The 23616-nt window shown below is 35.1% G+C and overlaps 1 protein-coding gene across 1 annotated transcript in view; it reads right to left on the bottom strand.

Moving 5' to 3' along the window:
• The window catches only part of SLC30A5 (solute carrier family 30 member 5), a 55753-nt gene that overhangs the window by 10867 nt on the left and 21270 nt on the right, over positions 1–23616 (bottom strand). Inside the window, exons 4-12 of the mRNA XM_036766541.1 lie at positions 22841–22926; positions 20594–20681; positions 14039–14126; positions 12717–12793; positions 11911–12081; positions 11054–11342; positions 10474–10682; positions 7826–7983; positions 5461–5590 (exon numbers count right to left, since the gene is read on the bottom strand). Of these exons, the coding sequence (XP_036622436.1) occupies positions 5461–5590; positions 7826–7983; positions 10474–10682; positions 11054–11342; positions 11911–12081; positions 12717–12793; positions 14039–14126; positions 20594–20681; positions 22841–22926 (1296 nt within the window). The remainder of the gene's footprint in view (positions 1–5460; positions 5591–7825; positions 7984–10473; positions 10683–11053; positions 11343–11910; positions 12082–12716; positions 12794–14038; positions 14127–20593; positions 20682–22840; positions 22927–23616) is intronic.

Here is a 23616-nt window from a genome sequence, read left to right as displayed (position 1 = left end):
GTCAGTTGTGTTGGGTTTTTTCCGCTGTTTTATTAGATTTATACAAGAAAATATGAATGAAGAACTTTCTTTTTCCTCAGCATCCATTTTAAATTTGTCATTTGAGAAATCAGGTTCATCTTATACAGGAAGAAAGTGATCGGGGATAAAAATACACTGATTACAATGTTTCCATCTCATGTTTTTTAAAAAAAAATTCCTTAAGATATGCAACACTAATATCTTCTTTCCTAATTAAGAATAACTACCTTTGAAAAGATGGAGAAAAAATAAGCTGAATAACAGAAGGTGTGGCCTATTTTCTTAAAAATATATTGTCATTACTTCCACTGAAAGTTCTGGACCACTCATGAAAAGTTGCTCTTTTTTTTTTTTTAAAGCGGCAGTATATTATCTGACATGTTAATTAGTTCTAAGAAGATATGATACTATAAGGGACAGTTAATTCCATAAATGGGCAAATGGATGAACATCATGGTAGGATTTTGTAATACCAGGTAGAATTTGATAAGATATAAATAAAATTAGGGCGATATTATGCTGGAGACACTTATAATGACAGAAAGGTCATAACCTTTAGAAAAATAACACCTCTTTTCAATTTTAACTTAATTATCAGCTGGTATTATATAACTGCAAGGTAAAATCATAACTATTAGTAGAAACTTTCTGCTCAGTAATCTAGAAGTATGATGAAAGAGGAAATCAAACCCTTTATCTCACTGATCTCATTACTGGAATAAATAGAAGAAGAAATAAAAATGATAGTAAAAAAAAAATCATTTTCAAAAAGAAACTAACCAGAACATTCCCTTTCCTCATGCTCAATTTATCCAAGAGGTAAATCATAAAAGAAACCCAAAATATTAGATTTACTTGGAAAGTCAGCTATCATGATATGTCAGTATACTCCTGTGTCTATGTACATTATATCATAGCAAGATACTTCATAGCTGTCATTCAGAATGATTACTATGAAACTCCCAATCAGAAAAAGATTAAATTATATTCATTATGCTTAGCATAGGAGGAAAAGCACAGTACTACTACATTTAAAAATGATTTCTGACAAAAGATGAAATAAAGGTTTTTCTAATTAATCCATAAAAGAAAGACTAAATTAAATTAAGCTTAACACTCCATCTCCCAGTAGTTTGCATTAACCCTGGTTAATACTTGTAATCAGGGACTGTGTGGCAAAATCTATTTGAATTCTTTGGAGTATATAAATAAGAATACACATGATGAATAGTACAGATTTGCAAATAGTTCTAGGAGTCCTTTGCAATAAGAGATAAGGAAGTTAGAATGCAATAAGTAAAAGAATGTCATCAGCAACATGCTAAGCACACACTAAATTCTGAATGGAGCTTTTAACATGTTGTGGGGAAAAGTTTTAAACTGGCTTCCTAGCTAGCCTTTGTCATATTCCCCCCCAGGGTGCTTTGGAATATATCAGATCCTCTAAACGTAATTTAAATGTAGCATCACCCCACAGGTCATATAAATGGTCACTGAATAAATTATTGCTCTGCATAGCAAATTTTTAGAAGGTGTTGTTTAATATTTGTCAGGTAGGAATATGCTATATTCAGTGTTATAATACGAACCACACAATCCTTCAGACTACATTGTATATTCCAGGAGAATAAATTAAGACTGACAATTATTTGCAAAAGCAAACCTTTCTTACAAAGTTACTACCTTTGTTTCCAAGGTTCCATGAAAACACCAGAAAGGAACAAGATCACAGATTGCAGAATTGGGACCACAAAGGTCCTATTTTACAGATTAAGAAACAGAACTTAAGTGATGTGATCAAAGTCATACAGACAGTAAAAGAATTCTAGATCTTTTCTGGTGCTTTGGCCAGGGATCTGCAAGCAGGGTTTGGGTTCAACTGAAACCATGGCAAACTGCAGCACTGTGTTGATGAGCCTATTAGCCGCTGCCACTTTATGATATGCAATTTTAGTGAATAAAAAATCCAGTTATATAAATGTGTTACACAGGTCATTTTTGTCTCTGATAAAGGACAGCTAATAAAAAAACTCATTCATAAGAAAAATTATTTCCATAGCTCCTAATTTTCAGTGTACACAGATTGTATCTGGGGCCCATCAGAGAAAGAGGAAAGACTAACTCATATAAGGAACTGCTCTCAGCTGGGACAAAAGTTACACTGATTTCCTTTCTTCCCTACCAGCAGCTATTCTAAACAACAGCCAAGAAGCAGTTATACAGCAGGATTTGGGGGACGGGAGGCTTTCTACTTTCAGCTTGTGGGCTCCCAGAGGGTCAGAAGAGAGACAAGAGGAAAAGTTTACTGTCCCATCCCCTTAGTTTTCCTTTTAAGTTTAAAAAGATATTGTATATAATAATAGAATTGACGTCATTAAGCTGATGAGTTTTTAGAATTCCTTTATGTTCAAAAGGATCACTACAAGATGTTTTTCTGAAAATGCATTAGAAATTTAACAACATAGGACTTAGGTCTATAAGGGACCTCAGGGATCCTCTAGTCTAACTCCTAAATTTTACAAATGACCTGTCCAGGGTAACACATGTAATTAGCAAAACAGTAGTTTGAATCTAGACCTCCTGATTTAAATACTGACACTTTTCTACTCTATCTACTTGCTATTTTCCATAAAAGTCCTATTTTGACACTTCATTATGCTGGTCTGGTAAACCTATGGTTCCTGCAGGCTTTGCCATCAGAGTACAAGCTCTGGCAGGTTTGGCGAAGCTGAAAAGGCTTCTATGTTCCAGCTGACTAAATGCACCTGCTGTTCAAAGATGGAAAGGCTCCACACCAGCAAGTATGGCCACTGAGTGATGGATTCTTGGGTTATGGAAACCCATGAAATAAGGAAAATCAGATGGGCTTTAATACTGTGTAGTATTCTTCTGAAATTATGATGGCAGAAAAGGAAGCAGAGGGTGCTAAAAATATACAGCTTTTAGACAATCCATAAACATTAATTGCAGGATTCTAAATGTTAGCTCTTTGTCCAATAATCATTGAGTTCACATACCTCAGGAGGAAGTGATTTATACTAACATCAACTGTCTTGTTATAAATATAACAAGAAGACAAAGAAGTTGTAGCTAAATAGAGAGATAGCTCATAGGTTCTCCTTGGAAAAGTGGGGTGGGAAGAAACAAGTAAACGGCTTCAGACACTTTGTCCTCATGTCCTACAGTACTCATGATAGTCAGTTCAGTCACTGACTTACATGTAAGTCAAAATCAGTACCAAATTAGAAGATAGCCTACAGAAAGCGGGAAGTAAGAATCAACTAAGCCAGATCAATTCAACAGCATGGCACCTACAGATGAAAATGGAAGATGACAAATAGATACAAACTGAAATGATTATGTTCATGTTTCCATAGAGTTAAAAATGAAGAGACACTATTAAAGAAGGCATCAACATGGAACCGCCCCCTTTTTAAACTAGACCTGTAATTTCTTAGATTTAGGGTCCTCAATTAGAAAACTCCCTCTACTAAAGCACATTAACAACCGTTCTACGGTTTAGACTCTTAGAGTTACCTAAGGCACTAAGTGGTTAAGTAACTGGCTCAGGGCTACTTGTTTATAAGAGAACTTTAAGAGAGAGGACATAGTTGTTGCATTGAGAAGGCCAAAGGAACCCAGAAATTACCTCAGGGAGCAAAACCTGATCTCCTTGTTAAGCAGAAGGGATTGGTAGCCAAGGGTAATGTCAGTTTAAAATGGAGCTGATTTGCAAAACACTGTAGATAAGGCTGGCAGAAGATCATAATTAGCAGAAAGGTTGGCATGAGATCAAACTTAGCTAGATCATTCCAAAAGCATCTACAGATAAAACTTGGAGGAAGCTAAGTAAATGCAAAATGTTTCTGTGGCTGGTAAATCACTAGTGATTATATAAACATCAGTGAGAGTGGAACCCACCATACTTGCACTCTAACACCTGTAGAGGGAATGAAACTTAAAAAGAGATGAAACTGGGAAGAGGAGATGAACCTGAGCAAGTACATGAAGAAATGTCCTAGAAATGATACAATTTAAGGCAATGAGAGAATGACCGTTAAGAGAGCTCAGATAGGAAAATACCCCCCAAAAAGGGAAAAAAAGATCTATGTAATATTACTCCTTATACCACCAACAAAAAGGGCTCCAGATAAGCTACTGTGTTATTAACCCATATGTCTACTTTTTCATCTTTCTAAAATCTGTGTGAATAGTCTATTAAAAGTATTCTTGATGAGAATCTAAAGAAGGAAGAAGCAGGTCTTATGCCACATCTTCAAAGTCACATAAAGTGACTAAAAAGTAGAGAATACAAGAAATTCCACTGTTATTGTTTGTTGATCACTAGATGACAAAGGAGTAAAATGCAGCCTCAAATACTCTCTTTCAATAAGATGTTTTCTATACACGTTACGGTAATACAGAATTCTTTGATAAGACTCCTAGAGATGACTCCGTACACTTATCTTTTGATTATATTAAATGAGGCATAAAACAACTCTGTTTTGCCAAGGGTTGGTATGTTTTGCCAAAGGTTTTTGCCATGGTCATGCAAAACCAAAATGGAAAAATGACAAAGTTCCTTCCCTGCATTCATATGCCGATGACATAGTAGTAACTGCATCAATACCAAGAATAAAATGGTACCATATCATAGTGAAGTGAGTTTTTTAGAAGAGATCTGCTAGTAAACAAGGAAAAAATGAAGTGAAGAGTGTGTTCTTGCTAGACTATGATCTTCAATTCAAATGACAATCAGCATATTTATCTTGGACAGGCCCTTCAGATTAACAACAAGCTGGAACCAGAATCAAACTAAAGGAAGAGATTGGGTGGATCCATTTGGGAAATTATGCTGTACTTTCAATGACTAAAAACTCCTTTAGGAAATAAAACTCCATCTTTTTAACACAGATGTTCTTCCAATGGTGCTATATGGCTGTAAACCATGAAATGCCACAGTACCTGAAAAATCAAGAGTAATTACTTCCCACTATGTCACTCAAACTCTTTAGCTCTCATCCCTTGGATGATTTAGTAAGAAACAGTCTCAAAGTTGCACTGGTGTGCATAAAATGTTAATAAGATCCACAGGAAAGCAGATATATCTTTAGTTAGATTCGAGAACTAATAGGGAGGGACCCAAAAATAATCTGCCTGGGATACTGAATACTCACTCAAATTCAATCATGGGTCAACTGAAGTATTAAACTGAAAATATTTGTTTAACCTAGAGATCTGATAAGTCAGAATAAAATACTGCCTACAGATTCACTTATTTTATTATTTTGTCAGCTCACATATTTTATCAAAGGTTAGTTTAAAAAGTTATGAATGTATGCTAACATAGAAAATTACATTAATAAAAATAATTAATTTTAATTATGAATTAATTTAATTATGAAAATAGGAATTCAGATGTAAATTAAAAACACTTACCGCTAACATGTATGTGTCTAATTCTGGAGGATCTATCAATCTAGCCACTGACTCCACAAACAAAAAAAAGGCTATTACCATCAGAAAAAGTCCATTAATAAAACCAGAAAGAATTTCTATTCTGCCATACCTGAAAGAGAATAGTACAAAAAGGACAAAAAATAAGATAGACAAATTTTAATAATACAAATAACTGACCACACACTTTGATGCACTTTTCTTTTAAGGCTCTATTTAACAAGAATATTCTTATATTGACAAATGTAGAAACTAAATGGAGACTACCGGGCTCAGGCCTGTACAAATATGCATAGTTTATAACTAATGAGAATGGGAACAGAAACAAGGTTTTAAAATACCTTACCTACTTTCTCAAGGAAATAGCATTCCCTTATATTCAACATTTTCAAATACTGAAAACTCTCCTGAATACCAAAAATGGTATCATCTTGTATAACACTGAATTGCACACGATATTTTAATATATGTTGCGTACCAGTTTCTATTGTATGGTGCAGGCTAAGATTTTCAGATTCATACATAAGAGATAGGAAAGAATCTTAAGAGGTCATTTAGTCTTGCTTTCTGCCTATATAGAAGTGAATGTTCCAACAATTTAGAGCATATGGTTATGGATCCTATTTTCAATTCTCTCCATAGATGATTCCAGAGTGTCTTCTGATAGTCTAATCTAGTGGTTATTCACTTGGGAAATGAAGATTGTCCTTCTGTCTACCCAAACTCTCAAATCCATTTTCCCTTGTTTAATCCTCTAAGTAGTGAGCTAGCAACCTTCCTAAAATATCTCTTTAAAAATCTGCCTTAAATACTTGAAAATGGTCCCAAAGAAACTTTCCATGTTCTCCTTTTCTAGGTTAAAACAATGTGAATTCTTTTTCATCTACTTTCAGTTTACCATCCTTTTATTAGTTCTTATTGCTTCTCTCTGAAAACTTCTCTACTTTTTTTCATCTTTCAAAAAAATGTGAAGTCAAAATTAATCCAACAATGAGTAAAACTGCATTATTAGCATTCAAGCATAATAACATATTCAACCATAAACAGGGCATCACTGTCATAAGTTATGACTTACGTTAACCTAGTTAGTTTTAACCCTGGACCCTAAGGATCCAAGGGAGAGAGTGGGCCAAATGATGTTAATTAAGGGCTGATAGTACCAGGTGAAAAACTGGTCAGACTATGTCATTAGCATTGGCAAGTTTGAAATCTACCATCTCCTGACCAATGAGGACTTGCTTTTTTATTCCTTACTCCATTTTCTAACAAGTGGACAATTAGATCTGCCGAGTCACTGAGACTCCTGTCCAGGCGCTCATATTTAATAAGGTTTAGAAGCATCACTTAGATTAAGGCGGTTGGGGAAAGCTTTGGAGAAGGTTAGGATTTTGATCAAGACATGGGCATAGTTTAGACTAAGACATGTTGAGTCTGAAATGTCAACAGATATGAAACAGGTCTAAAATATGAGGTGTAATCTATGTGGAAATTAAAATATTTTGCAGAGGGTTGATTCGCTTGTCAAAAGCAGGTCATACACATAGCATTAGTACCATATCTCTTTCTCTTTAGGTGAGCTCTAAACCAGAAGTCATCCAAAGTTATCCTCAAGTTTCCAAATAATAAGATTTAAGATTATGTGGAGGAAGATAATTCTGTGATTTTTCAGATATATAAGTTCATGCTGGTGAAAAGTTCAGCATTGAAAAAGAATAAAGTAAAATGACCAAATTACTGGTGGTGTATCCACCTTATCTGTTATAATTTCAAACATTCTCTCTTGGTAGTCACAACAGACTAAATTCTAAGTTTAGAAGTACATAATTAATGTGAGAATTATAAAATTTTCCTTAATACTTAAAAAAGTTATGTCTTTATGTACCACCATAAATTTTTTCATATTCCATCATCTAGATTGATGCTAATTCTGTAAATCTAGGAGCTATACAACGAAACAATGAGGTCCATCTGAGGGGCCTAACAGGTTCAGTTAAATTTTCCAGAAACTATGTTACTTTAGAGTAATTTAAGTGGCCAGAGAATTAAATATTTCTATCACAAATACTTTTTTTTTAACTCTTTTTTGTATTTTACTATACATATATAAAGCCACTCTGACATTCCTTTCTTTGTAGGGCAACCTTTAAAAGCCAGAGTAAAGCAACTAGTTTAAATTCAAGTCCTATGGTTTTAGATTTATTGGTGAAAGAAAAAAGATCTGAAAACATTACTACTTTATACTAAGATTTATGAAACCATTTTTCATGACAAATTTTGTGTTTAAGACTGATTTTTTGTTAAAATTTGATTTCAGTAACATATTGATAATGCAAATCAAAGTACTTACCCATAGGAGAAAATACGGGTTGCTTTCCACCTACTCATTAAGGCTGCAAAAAGTCCCATAACTAACGCAGAACAATCAAAGAGCATATGGAATCCATCTGATATTAGGCCTAGGCTATTGGTCAGTACTCCATAGAATAATTCCACAAAGGTAAAAACCTAAAAACAACAATTTGGAGTATGTTAGTAAAATATTAGTTTTATGTAATTTCCTTAGAATTATGCAAGAAGCACTTTCAGACTAGTTATGCAACCCTTTATGATACTGTCTAGTGTGATCTAACTTTGTTCCTTTAACTATATGGCAGTGTACTACAGTGGAAAGTGTTAAGTGGAATTAGAGTGAGGAGACACCTAGGTTCAAATCTCACCTCTGACAAAATTTATTAGCTGTGTGACTTTGGGCAAATGACCACCTTTTCTACGACCCCGTTTCCTCATTTGTAAAATACAGATGGATAACAATACCTGTTATATCTTACAGGGTTGTTACTAGGTTCGAATGGAATATTATAGTATGTAAGGACAGGAACTGAACTTGTGATTTCATTGGAATATGGGACTCCCAGATGAGGAAACTTTTTCTACTAATGTAGACTGGCGCTTTTTCTGCAACTTATTATGACTAGAGAGTTGTTTAGAACACCAAACAGTTAAGTGACTTGTCCATGGTCACACCGCCAATATGTGTCAGAAGCAGGACTTGAACTCAGTTCTTCTTGGTTCTGGGGTTAGCTATGTATTCATTAGGCTTTAAATCTTAAGTTGCAAATCCCAACTCTCTCTCAGAAACAAAAGCTCATCTGTTAAAAAATACTAAGAGTCTACCAATGCTGTTGTATGGCTGGAAAACATGCAACATTACAACTGGACAGCTGAACATGAACAGACTGTTAACGCTGAACACACAAGTAATTCTGAAGAACTAGAGTCAAGGATGTTAGTGGGAAATAAACGACTGAAGAAGAAGTTGCATTCATCATAGTGAGAAGGTGTAATAAACAGATGGACCGCCGGAGTGTTCCACCAGCATCTTCACCTCATTAGGGAAAGTGAGGCCACGACCCCTGAGAATTGGGCAGACCCCATGTTCAACTTATGGAAGGACATGTATGAAAACTGCACAGGATAAGGAGGCCAGAATTGGTTTTGAGCCCCAACATTAGAGAGAACATTTAAATCAACGTCCTCACAGAGTCATTTGAATGTTGTTATTAAACCACTCTCATGCCATATTTAACAACAATATTTACATAATTCACTAATTCAGAAAGATAAAAAAGATCTAACTCAAAAGGAGTCTGAACTATATTTTGAAAGGAGATGATCCTAAGTGCATATGATATTTATATATATTTTATATCAGCATCTATCATGTGTGAAGCACAGAATTGGGCACTATGGAACATTAATCCTGTCACCTAGAACATATGGACCTTGATGATTTCAAAAGAAATAGGTGATTAGGACTGCACCTTTTGTTCTACTGGTATAGGGAACTCCCAGATGAGAAAATGTCCTCTATCAATGCTAATTCAACATTTCTGGTGAAATCATCAGATCACATAATACCAGTAAAAGGGTTTCCTTAGGAAGTCCTGCAAAAAAAGGTGAATCCTAGAATGAATGTTTAGCCTTTATAAGGGAACAAATTTTTTAAGCACTCTGGCTTCTCATTACTAATACTAATCCAACAGGATCTCTGTCGACAATTTAAAAGATTTTGTGTGACTGGATGTACTTGCATGTAACAGAATGGCATTAAAAATATTAAATGAATCAAACTTTCACAAATTCACAATGGTTCCCTCCCACCTCTCCCACTAATCTGAGTAAGTGAGAGTTTACTGAGTTTGCGAGGACATAATACTAAGATGTTGAATCAAATGAGATAATGTAAAGCACCTTCCAATCTTGGAGTGCTATAAAAATTTCAATTATTCTCAGTAATAGCATAATGTTGCATAATTTAGACTTTACTTGACAAAGAAAAGAGTACATAAAAAGTTCCAGGAGAAATAAATTTTGTTTATACTATTCATTTCAGCGACAATTAGCTTGTCACAGAGAAGGCTAAGTACCTAACAAAAGTCTTCCAGCTTTCTATTTCATTAAATTTCAAGTGCTTTTTAGCTGTGAAATTCAACAATTCTATATAATTTAGGATCAGGCTAATAAAGTGCAAGGAAATAGCAGGTCATAGGCATCTGTTTTAACAAACAGCTATGCATGTAATAACTTGTAATTTTTACAAAGACCAATTTATAATTAACATTCCAAACAGGAAGTTCTAAAAAGCTCGAAGAATATCCCTATAAGTAGGTTGAATATATTCCTGCAATCTTGTTTACATTCTTTCACTTGCTTAGGAAAACTTTTTTTTTCTTTTGCAAAAATACAATTTTTAAAGTATATAAAAAAGTCACTCTAGCTAGAAATGTCAAGCTGGGGCTAAGTAAGACTTTACATGTACTGAATTCTTACATCAAATTTTAATGTATAATCTTAATGTATAATGTATAATCCTCATTTTTCTCTTCACATTTCTAAATGGTAACATGGAAATTAAGCAAGAACTCATATTAAAAGCTGTTAATATTAAAAGACTAATAAGCTTTAAAATTATATCATTCTACTTAAAAATCTTACCAGATTCAGGCACAAGAAGTAAAAGATGTGTCTAGAATCACTCTCCTCAAGTATTTGTTTCAGTGATTCTTTAATAAACCTAGGGACTGACTGAGAGCTATGTTGTAAAGCATCACCCATGAAGTTATATAGAGGAGTTCCTTCAGGAGAATAGCCAACAAGAGTACCCTTCTGTCCTCTCTTAGAGGGAGAAGCTAGGATGTTAGCAGCTACAAAGGAAAAAAAGACACAAAACAGCTCAGAATTACAATTACTTTCTTTTTGCTTTGTTACAATTTTTTATTGAAGTCTTTTGTTTTCATTAGTCATTAAACTTTTCTCTAGTAAAATTTTCAAAAGGCTAAAAATTCAGTATAAAATGATTTGATTACTAAGATCAATAAAAGCAACTACAAAACACTATTATATACAAAGCACATAATAGTGCTTTCAAGGAAAAAAAAATCAATACTTCATAGTAGTTAACTTTGATTTTATACTTTTAATTAGCACGATTACTCTTCCATAGTTTTCTCAATTACAAATTAACCTTTTTCATCTTAAACAAGCAGAAAATTAAGGAATAAAACAAGATGCTTACACAAGATGAAGAATATAGCACTCACTACCACCCCTCCGGAAAGGACATGCTCAGTGCTTTCTTGATGCGCTGGTTTATTCATAGCTCGAAGTTGGTCTGTTATTGGATGTGTCCAGAAATTTCCAAAAAGCAGAGCACTGATACAAATAAGAAAAGATCCATAGCGGGCACTCTTGGAAACTTCCATTTTGGCTGAACAGATGGAATCCACATAGAAATCCAGGACCACAACAAAAAAGATAACTGTTGTGAAAGGCATGATGAGAGAAGACCATGATTCCACTTTACTCTAGAAAAAAGAAAGAAATTCCTACTAGTGAGGGATATATTTTTTGATGTGCTAATGCTTCTTTGGGTGTAAAACTAACATCCTCTGGTCCAAGTAGGAAGACATAGATGTTTGAATGTGAATGCTAAAACATACTGCATTCACACATTTTCCCCCAACTTCACATTACCCATTTGCTTGTTATTTTTTTTCAACTTTAGTATTTAAATATATCCCACAACTCCCTGGGTCAAAGGAATATGATAAATATTTTATTCTCAATACATCTTCTAGAAGATAGTTTCAAATTCTATTTATAAAAAGAATCAGAATCCTACCATCTAAAAAGAATATGAAAATACGAAAGATAAAATCAAATAAGAATTTAATTATTATGGACATATATAGAGAAGAAAATAATGCACACAAATGAGAATATGCACAAAGCACTTTGTAAGTCTGTGTGTACGAGCACTCTTGACTTTAGGGAAAAAGCAAAGATTTAAGCTACTTGTATATGATTAAAACAACACATTTATGAGCAATTCAGTTTTTCACTTACTGCTAAAACTTTTTTTTTTGCTATTACCTCAGTTGTCACAGAAAGGATGATGACCCATGGGCACAAAAGAAGCACAGAAACAAGATGGGATAAGGCTTGAAGACGTTTGGCTCCACCCACATCTAGAGAGAGCTTTCTGGAAGCTGTATGAAAACCAACTTTACAACACAAGGCCAACACAAGTAATAATACTCCACCCTGTTAATAAAATGATAAAATTCTTGAGAGAAATACACAGGACCTAATACTTACAGATAAAGAATTATATTGGAAGGAAAAGCCAAACTGTTCTTGCCAACTCTGATATTATCCCAAATCTATTGCTTAGAAGAAAATGCTCTGAGGTCCATTTTCAATGAGAAGACTGTCCTTATTTTTAAAATTATCATAGCATTATAATGAAAGAGTTCCATTATGAAAAATTCAAGTGGAATTATGTTTTCTTATATAGAAATAGGAACATTAATCCTGTTAATAACATAATAGCAATTTATCATCTTCAAACTTGACATATAAACAAAAAAATGTCTAATCAAACAGGGCACTGTTCACAACTTATTTTGTCTTTTTCAAGACTATCCTATTCACTTTTGTAGGTAAAGAAATGGCTGTAGCCTCAGATAAGCTACATAGGAAGGGAAAAAGAGAAATGATAATATCTAATTTCCTAAATCTCTAACTACTAAGAGACACACTTAAACAGTATCAAATTACTTTTAAGAGGCAAGCTGCATTCTAGATATTGACAATGATGGCCATATAAATTCATTTCATAGACATCATAGTCTTAAAAATAAAATTCCAGTATTTTAGGTATAAGGAAAATGACATACCTTATGGTCTGCAACACCTAAGAAAGCAATGACTGTGTAGAGCATATGTGTCAGAGCACTGTCATGATGTCCTTCAGCTAAAGAACTCAGGTTAAAGAAAGCAAAATATATCTTCAATCTGTGTGTTTACTCATTTTGATTAATCCAGAAGTACTGATCTGCTCCATTTCTGAGCTGTGCTGGCTAACTCCTCCTTACACAACCTGGTAGCCTTCTACTCCTGGAGGTTATTCCTATTAATTGCTAAGATTTAGTATAGAAACCTAATTGGCTTTAGCTCTACTGCAGCTAAAACTTCCTCAGCTCAAGTGATCTACCAGCCTCAGCCTCCCTGCCATATTCCAGATAAATTTAGTTTGAAGAATCTTCTCTTTAACAGTAGATAAAACTCATTAATGCAAATTTTACTAACCACTACATTTTCATAAGTTCTTCTAACATTTACTAATATGGCAATTCATTTTATGACAGGTGACATGTAGCTGTGGGTTCAAATTTAACCAAAGAACGAAATAAACACGAGTACCTATAGTACATATGCAAAGTATGCCCTAGATACTTTGGAGGACATAAGTACAAAACATCATCCCTACTATCAAATCAAACCATACCATTATACATTTAGAGATGAGACCCTCTGACTTTACAGTTGAAGAAACGGAGGCCCAAAGAGTTAAGTAACTCGCCCAAGGTGAGAGTGGTACCAAGTGTCTGAGCCAGGAATTGAACCCAGGTTTTCTCACTCAAAATTCAGCACTCTTTCTAGTGCACCATATTACGGATTGCCACTTTCTACCCCTAAAGAATTACTGTGAACATTGTTTTTATATATCTGCATACATGTTTATCCTTCTTTATGGAATGCAGACTTCTTCAGGAAAAGCAGCGTGTAACTTTTGTGTTTGTTGCTGATGTCAGCTCTCACAGTATCCTGGGATAAAAGAGGCACTTAATATATACTTGCCAAATTGAAGACAAGCTGCCTGTAAGCCTAATTTAAGATGGTCCAATGGTTGGCTGTAGACCTACCAATCTCTATTACTTGAGAACAAATGCCATTTTTCTATAGAATTTCCTACTTTAACTCCCCCCAATTTCAGAATATTCAGTCATTATGGAAGGTTCTATGGTCCTGGAAAAAATATTTTAAAATAAATCTATTGTTTCTGTGAAGCAACTTTCAATATAGAGCAATTTTATTCTGTTTCATTTGTGAATGTGACAAGTGTTAATGACATCCTTCTTTTCCTTTATCACTGGCATTCTACTATTGCAGTATTAAACATATCTAGACTTGATTTTACTCTTTTATGAAAGGATACGATGTTCAGCAATTTTAGCCATAAGATCATCATTATCAAAAAACAACAAACAGATCACAGCAATGATGAAAAAAGCAGCTCCTCTTGTCTGAAAATAAATAAGATTATCTGTTCTTAGAAAGTTTTCCAAAGGTTATCAAGTTTAATGTTAAAAATATTCTTGCCAAAAAAAAAAATTCTGCAGACACAGAAATTGTGGGCTAACGACTTTTTAAAGTAAAAATTCCTATCTAAAAAGAAAATGAGTACATTATGACCTTTAGGTCATTTCAGTTATATCTTCAATAATAATAATATATAAAAGCAAAGGGTCCCATTAGGTCCTGAAGAATATCCTGAGACATTTGAAACACGTAATGCTGAAAAATAAGAATTTTCTTTTCCACGTTGTCACGGCATTGTTACCACGCTTCATTTAGTGTAAGTTAAACTGTCTAGTTGTTATATAGCTGATAACTGGAAATCCTACCTACCCCAGTAAAGACTGTTTAATAGGCATTACTGAGCAAGGAAGGAGGCAGTTATGGAACATAACTGAAAATTTCAAATAATGATAGGACAGTAGAAACATCTATCACAAAGCTTGGATCAAAGAAACATATAGCTTACTTAGTTGCAAATTCAATTTTAATCATCTGTTAGGAAGTGAAACAGTTACTCATAATCTGGACCCTTATTCCAGAACCTTACTTAACTCCTGTTTCAGAGACTCATTTTGGCAAGGAGGCACTCTTGGTGAAGATGCATAGGCAAGACAAAGCGAGATGCATTTATTAAGTACTTATTATGTACCAGGCACTGTGCGACATGTTAAGAGATACAAATACAAGCAAAAAGAGAGTTCCTGCCCTCAAGGAACATTTACATTCTAAAGAGGGAAGACAATACAAAAAGGGGGAGCTGAAAAGGGCGGGACGGAGGAATACAAAGTCCAGAAGTCCAGAGCACAGTCAGGAAGGGAATGAGGGTTGGCTGGCCTGGGCCCCTACTCAAAATGGAGTTCTTGGAAGGAATTTCCCAGTGGAGAAAGGGGAGGGATATTCCAGGCTAAGAAGACTGCAGAGGTGGATGGATGTTACAGGACAAGGTGGCCCCAGGTGCTAAGGAAAGCTGCAGGGTGAGACTGCAACTGGGGCATGGTGGCAAAGCCCAGAAAGTTAGAAACAGAGCCATGAGGACAAGTTCTACTGAGATGTAAGGCTTCCAATATACAGTCTTAAGAACTGGGCCTGTCTGAGAACCAGGTGAGTCAATTATCGATGGGCATTTCTCGAATGCTTTACACTTTGCCGAGTGCTTTATGTGCATTATCTCCCTGAAGCCTTACAACTCTGTAAGTACTATAGATATTAGCTTTATTTTGTAGTTAATGAAACTGAGTCTCAGAGAACTGAAGTGATTGGTCCAAGGTCACAAAGCCAAACATTCTACCCACTATACCGAGGCTGTCTACAGCTAAGTTCAAGAGTTCCACCACAAGAAGATCAACTACTAAGTCATGATTATTCTAGGAATTGGACTCTAATACAAATGGGGGATGGGTTAATCTAGTAAATATGATTAAGAGTTACCATATTATCCATACAAGTTAAAGTTTTACTGAATTCGTAATGATCACAATCAATGTAAATAAACATACTAATCCACTGCAGAAGATGAAGACAGAACAATTTTGTGAAGGGTTCAGGATTTTCCATCCAAGTCACTATCATATCATATCATATAAAACAGGACATATCCATTGCTCAGTGAGCTCTTGGGTGCTGATGCCAAACAAGGTGTTAAACAGGGAGAAGTGTATTCACCTAAGGACACTGTCAGAAAAGTTGTCCTTTGTAAAGTCCCAACAAAACTTCGAGTCTTGATTAATGGTGACATGTTCCAAATGATCTTGTCTGTGGATGACATTGTGCTAATTTCCACTGAGTCCCAGAACATTTAAAATCCTCCTCAGTGAAATATCAAGTGTGAAGGAGTCATAACTGCCTACAATGAAAAACAAAGTTGACAAGCGCCTACTGCCCACAATCTCTGATGCAGCTGCATATGCAGCCTATTGCATTAGTTCATTAATATGATTATTTCTAGCCAAAGATAGACAATGATCTGGACTCAGAATTGGGGAGGAAGCCGTGGGTCTGGACTGCATTTGGGAAACTGCACAATGGTTTCAATGATCTCCCAAAAGCGGCTACAAAAACAGCTAAACTCTTAACACTAATATTCATCAGTAATTCATCTTGATATTTTTTTCCTTTGTCCATTCCCCCCACCCCACTTTTTAGCATCACCAACTTGATAAAATAAACTAAAAAGTAGGAACTGTTGTAAATACATGCTACATATATTTTCCCACCTTTACCTTTTCTTCTGATTTGATATTTGATTTTTGTTTTAACAAATTATAGTGACTAAAAAGTGACAGGTGATTCCTCCCATATCAACAAAACAGTTATTTCTTCTTTATAGTCAATTTTGTTATTTTACTGTCATTATGTGGTGTGTTTGCTGTGTCTGAAGGTCAAACTTCAAGATATTTAAAAGGGGAAAGGTGCTGAATGACAAGGGGAAAAAACCTCTATGGATAGTATTACTTCAATAAATCTGTGACTTTACTAATGAGAGTATTCCCTTCACTAGAGCAGACCACAACTCATCCATATCTTCTCAATCTCTGTAAGTCTGGACTATATTCTCTCATAGATTCTACATTAACATGCTAAAGGCCTTCCTCTGGGTCTTTTTACATTTTGTGGTTAAGACTGCGTAACACTTGGGTTGTCAGCCTTTGTTCTTGCCACATAAGCAACAGCTCATCTCCATTTCAATCATACATTTCATGGATGATATATTTATGCCACTTTTTGCATGTAAATCATCACTGGAAATGGATTGCAACCCACGACCATCATGTGTCTTTCCACTGCCCCCTGAGTAACTTGTGATTTACTTTTTGAAGACTGCTGTATTTCAAGAGATGCAAACACACAATATCAACTGAACATGTATTTAAAAATTTGGATTTTTGCATTAGAAAAGAGTTTTAAAAGCACCGTACAATTTTCCAAAATTCAATCTATATTGTACTCTGCTTCCTATTCAATTCTCAGACCAATTTTTCATCTACTTTCAGGGCCTGTACCAAGTATATGCAAGTCTGGGCAGCAGGCATTTTGTAACCATGTAGGTTTTCCTGTACGGATTGTTAGACTGAGCTCTTGAATAATCATGGACCTCAATGAGGAAGCCTTGTAAAGTTCTGGAGTTTGATGTAATCAGTACTGTATTATCTGCTAAGAGAAGACTTGAAAGGCTAGAGGGAAAAGTTCTTCCACTTGGATTTTCCACAGGACATCCTCCATGACAGTGACAAGTACCTTTGGCAAAGCATACATTTATTTCCCTGTTGTAAGCCTCAAATAAAGTTAATAATTGGAGAATTTTTAAATGGTGCTATCTCTGTAGTTACATTCAGGAAAGGATCTTGTTAGGATTTAACTTATGCATGAGATATTCAATTGCCACTAAAACAAGGTGACTGAGAGAACATCAATAACTGTTGACTCACACTTCCTACCTTCTTATTTCTATAAAATTTTCAGTAAAATAAGTTAAAACACATATTGAGAGCATACTTGATGAAAATATGAGAGTAGAACAAGGAAAAATTTCACAATACAGCAGAACATCTCCAGCACAAATGACTGAAAGATGCAGAGGAAAAAAAATATCCCAGTATGTCTAATTGTAAAACAAGCACTTGATAGAGTAAAACAAAATGCAACCTCTTAATGGCTCTTCTCAAAACAAGGTGTCTCTCACGCATATGTTAAGATCATACAAGGTTCCTTCACAGATGCAACTCAAGATAAATGTGTTCAATGATCCTCTGAAAATCATCAGAGGCACAACACGGAGACATTCTGATGGGTATCTGCCACTGTTACGGAGGCTATCCAACGCACAAGCAGCAGAAGTGTGATTCTCCTAGTTCACAGATAACATGAAGTTCAGGAAGTTATGGCTAAATGAGATCCACCAAAACTCAAAAGAGTTTGGCCTAACAATTCACACAGGAGAAAACAAGTGAGTGAAGAATATCTATTGATATGCAAACAGATAGAGTTCACTGAGTCAGTCTACCAGTACATATACCTTGCACAGGCATTTCAGGGGAACAATGAACAAAACTGGCAGTGGGCTAATTTGTATTTGGGAAACCATTCAATGAGGCTAAGCTCATCTCTGAAGCAAAATCCCTATCTTTAAACACTAATATTCTTCCAGTGATGCTAGACTGCTGTAAATCATGAAATACCACAATAGTCAAATACTGAAAAATTCTGGTAACTCAAAGTACAACCAAGAGGCACGTGGCAGCATAAAAGGGTTACTGCATATCACCAATGATGACTTGTATACAAAAAGTGTAGTGAAAAGTATCATTCAGAAATATGACTGACCAAAGGAAAAGAGTGACTAAAAATTGATAGTCACACCACCTCTGATTACCAAGCTCTTTATACACAGTAGCATTTTACCTTCACGACAATCCTGTGAAACAGGCACTAGAAGTGTTTCTATCCACATCTGACAAATGAGGGGACTGAAGCTCAAAGGGCCTAAGTGTCAACTCATGGCCAGATGGCTGGTGGCAGAGCAGGGATTGGAATTCAGGTCTGTCTGAGTCCAAATCCAATGCTCTTTCCACTGTAGCAAGCAGATTTTCAACAACATTGCTTTATTTAAAAAAAATTAGTATTTTTTTGTTATTCTGAACTTGAAAAATACTAAACAAAGATTTCCTTGTAGAAAGAGAAAAGGTGGACTATGTATGAAGTCATGAATCTCCTTTACTCACAACTCGTTTTCTCCTTCAACAAGATAGTAAATTGAACACTTTAGTTTCAATACCGCTTTACGGTTGTCTTGAACATTAAATCAAATTCTTTGTGGACGGTAACTTAACACTGATGGACCCAAAGGGAGTCTGCCGTACACTGGGTGATTTTCTCCTGGAAGGCTGATCAGAGCACCAGATAACAAGAAAGAAGAGAATATCTATGGTGATGAGATCATTCATCTGGATAATGAAAAAATACTATGTGGCTGAAGATCATGGAATATCACCATAACTATTAAAAATAAAAAGTAACCTAAGGGTCACAGAAAAGATACAAGGTTGGTATAGGCTGAATGTAGCATCTGAGGGGCTGAGATCAAGAAGTAGCAAAAAGGCCTCTACCAAGGACAGATCAGAGAGGGAGAGTAATTGAACAAGTAATAGAATTGAGAAGGAACAAACCAACAGCTTTGGTAATACATCAGTAAGTTCTGAGATGCTAAAAGGAAAAGAGAAAGCCCCCAGATTATTGGCAGACTTTAATTGGAGAGGCTGAGGTGTAGCAGTAGAATTACTCATACCAATGAAACAATGATAATTTTTAAAATATTAAAATCTAAGGAGATAATGTTAATGATACACAAATTATATCAAAAATAATTTAACTTCTCTTATGATTTAGAAGATATTTTAGAATCTTTTCAGTGTTTCAGAGTCATAATTCTGAATACTGACAACATAATATTGCTGGAGTTCAAAAGTCTATCAAACGGGGAGAGTATTTATTTTGATAAACAAATGTGTTCAAATAATAGATTGCTAGAGAGTACAGAGTTGCTTATATATCAATTGGTTTGTCCCAAGAGTTAAAGCTATCAAATATTTTTCAAATTTGAATTATGACTGGAAGCTGAGGGGTGCCTATCAGTTAGGTAATGGCTGAACGAGTTATGATACACGAATGCAATGGATTAATACTGTGCTGTAAGAAATGATGAACAGGACTGGTTTCAGAAAAACCTGAAAAGACCTATATGACTGATGCAACCTCCACAGTGATAGCAATACTGTAAAGATAATCAATTGTGAAAGACTCAGCAACTCTGATCAGTACTATGATCTGCTGTAATTCCAAAGGACTCAAGACATTAAATGTTATCCACCACCAGATAGAGAACTGATGGATTAAGACTACAGACTGAAGCAACACTTTTTCAATTTATCTACTTTTCTTGCCTTTTTTTTTGGGGGGGGGGGAAGAGAGAAAGATATGACTAATGCAGAAATGTTTTGTATGACTGTATATGTGTAATAGGTATCAATTTCTTGCTCTCTCAGTGAGTGGGGGAGGGGTAGAGGAAAGCTTATGGAACTTGAAGAAGAAAATAAAATGAAAATTTAAAAATATGAACTTTGAGAGATTTGTATTACAGTATAATGTATATCAGTTATTTACTTAAACCAAGGGGCCATATGTGGCCTTCTAGATCCTTAAGTGCAGCCTTTTGACTGAATCTAAATTTCATAAAACAAAGATTTGTGAAGGATCTGGAAGGCCACAGGTTCCCTACTCCTAATTAAAGCATTAATAGATTTGTTGCAGTTTTTCTAGATGGTGAAAAGATGATTGCAATCACTATTTTGCTCTTGAATGACAAAGTTTACATTTATCATTTCAGTTTTGAAATAAGAGATAGCTGAAAAAAAACTACCTTTGCTGGTCCTCCTCCAGAACTGGTGAATAAAACATTTAGTAGCGAGACGACAACAATATCACTATGTTCAAAGAGCAGCAAAGTCCTATGAAAACAAAAAGTTAACAATTGAAATGCCTTTTCTATGCTACTTTTCCATACATAAATTGAGGTAGACTGAGAGAAGGGGTCAGACAGTTTTCTTTGGCTTTCATAGTAAGAAAAAGGAATCTTTCAAAACTAAAAATCACAACTAATTAGTATGTAGATTTTTAACTGCTTACTAATTTTCTTTATCTCCACAAATCACTGAATTTGTGCTTAAAGGCATTTTAATGACTATGACCCAAATACTTCAGGGTAACTAGTCATACTTTTATTTGAAAATCAAAAGCTGTATAAAGAAGTTACTACATTTCATAAAACAGATATAAATTTTTTAAAAATTTCCCTTACAAACTTAACATCCACAAGTATGAATGATCAAATAAACAAATGGAATAAAATCCTAAATAAAACTTTAAACTCCAGTTTATATTTAGAAAAAAGTACTAATTTAATAAAACAGCAACAGTCCTTTCATTTTGTATACTCCTCTGATCTTTTTTGTGTGCTTATGAATTTTTGTTGTTGTTACCCTAAAAAACCAACCCAAAACAAAAACTTTAACTTTCAATCAATTTTCTGATAATATGGATGTCTTTGAGAAAGTGAATGAGCTGAAAAATGAAAAAGATGTAGAAGTGAATCTTTAATTTTTTTCTCTTTACTTCACTTCCCCATCAGGTAGGGTTTATATTTGAAAATAGCTAGGAAAGCACCTGAAAGTCAGAATAATTTCACTCCCATGTAAACTGAAGACTGTGGGGATCCTCTTATTTGCTAGGTCTAAAACACGTGTGCCAATCAAAAAAAGTATCTTCATGGTTATATTAACATGTTAACTAATGTGTCATATATTTGATTTGTGAAACTATTAAATGGATAACTGATAACTATAATCAATAAAAGTCCTAGAAATCAGACAGATCTCTTCTTTTTAAAGCAAGATAAGGCTAGAGGTTCCCCCCCCCCACATCGGCATTTATTAAGTTCAAGAAAAGGTTATAAAGGGGGTGCGGGGTGGGGCCTAGGGGAGAAGGAAGAAAGGAAGAGACAGGGAGACTAAGGCCTATCATTTGTGTCTGCTCTAGATGGTGTTGATCCTGATTTCTGAGCCTTGGTCCAGGGCACACAAGGAAGCACACACGATGAGGTTCCAGGCGGTACAGGTTTAGGAAAACATCAGGGGAGGCCAGACTTACACATGCAACCAGAGGTGGGGGCTGGGATTCTCCTTATATCAGCAGCATTGCTTTTTTTAGGAACTGAAGCACAGTGGTAAGTTCCACCCCACTTATTTCAGCTCTTATAAAACATTCTTGTAGTTAAAAGTCTTTGTGCCAAAGAATTCTTTCATCACCTCTCTAACTTTTTGTACTTTGCTTCTATTTTCTTTGAATGTGCATCCAACTTGTAAGCTGCCTGCTCAAGAGCTGCTATTTGATCCTCAATTAGAGTGATCTGATCCAGATAAGGCTGAAGTGCTGCATATTTCTGGTTTAAGTCCTTTAGGTTTCTACTTATATGTTTGCTGCAATATCTTTCATTTCTAGATACTTCAAGCTAGCCAGTTTGTTCATATTTTCCAGAAGTTTATAGTCTTCACCGGTGGCTGTCAGCTCGCCCGCCAAGTACGTGGCCATTTTGGAGAACATGTCCTGGCACAGCCCCATAATGCCCACCTTGGCGGGCTCCATGGCCTCCTCGGCCGTCTCCACCATGGCATCGTCTAGGCCAGGGAAGGGAGGAAGGAAAAAGCATGGAGCGAAGGATGGGGATGGGGGAGGAGGGGCAGTGAGAGGGAAGAGGAGGGAGAAGAGAGAGAGGAGGGGAAGGGAAGGAAAGGGAGGGGAGAGGAGAAAAGGGGCTGGCCAGAGGTTCTTAAAGCATTTTGTGACTGTTTATAGACTAATCTAACTGGTAAATGGTCAATTATAACAGATTAAGAATGGAGCAGTGCTTTCAATATAAAGTATTAAACCATCAAGTATATATGCATACTTGAATTGAACTCACTGCAAGTATTAAGACTTTTTTTTACATAAAACTAAACTTCTTTATCAATGCAACATAAAATGAGTTAAATAAAATTGATATACAAAACAAATACATTAATCAGTGCTGTTTAACATAATAAACTTGTTAAAAAAAATCTGTATTTACCTTAATGGTCCACAAAGAGTGAGACCAAAAAACCATAAAAGCGAAATGATACACCCAGCAACAGCATGTTTAAATATTTTGACCCACTGTAAGAAAAAAAAAAGTGAAAATTAAAATTTTCATTTACCAAAACCATTAAGATAACATAGTAACCTCATATGAAAAATAGGAAGATAATAACTGAAAAATTTTAAATGGGTAAAATATAACATTCTAAAATTAGGATCATCTGTTTAGCACATATTAGAGTTGGGAAAAATAGCCTTCTGTATGTTTCATTTTCATAATTTTTGGTTATAGCTTAAAGTTTTCTTTTGAATACTTACGAATTCTGAATGGTTAAAACTTTCATAATATTCAAATGTTAGTATGGCAGTAACAATATTCTACTCGAGGGCTTTTTTCTTTTGATTACTACATATTACATTACTACATACTAGTATAATTTTGTCCAAAGAGGGGGAGGGAGAGGAGTAGGGAGGCTACAGAGGAAGAGAAGAAAAAATTGCACTAATGGTTTTAAATGTACGTCGAACTATACATTGGAAACATCTTCTGTGCTAGACTGCAGAAAGTATCCATATATTCTAACAGAATTTAGAGCTCGTTCAACAAGAATCCTGGGCCTGAAGTCAAGAAAACCAGAGTTCCAACCAGTCTCAGAGGCTTACTAGTTGTGTGACCTTGAGCAAATCTCTTAACATCTGTTTGCCTCAGGTCCCTCATTTATAAAGCAGGATAACATAACAGCGCCTACCTCCCAGGGTGGCTGTGAG

The sequence above is a fragment of the Trichosurus vulpecula genome, chromosome 1, assembly GCF_011100635.1.
Source record: "Trichosurus vulpecula isolate mTriVul1 chromosome 1, mTriVul1.pri, whole genome shotgun sequence".
NCBI lineage: Eukaryota > Metazoa > Chordata > Mammalia > Diprotodontia > Phalangeridae > Trichosurus > Trichosurus vulpecula.
Note: the sequence above shows the minus strand (reverse complement) of the source record. Positions and strands in the feature narration are given on the sequence as shown.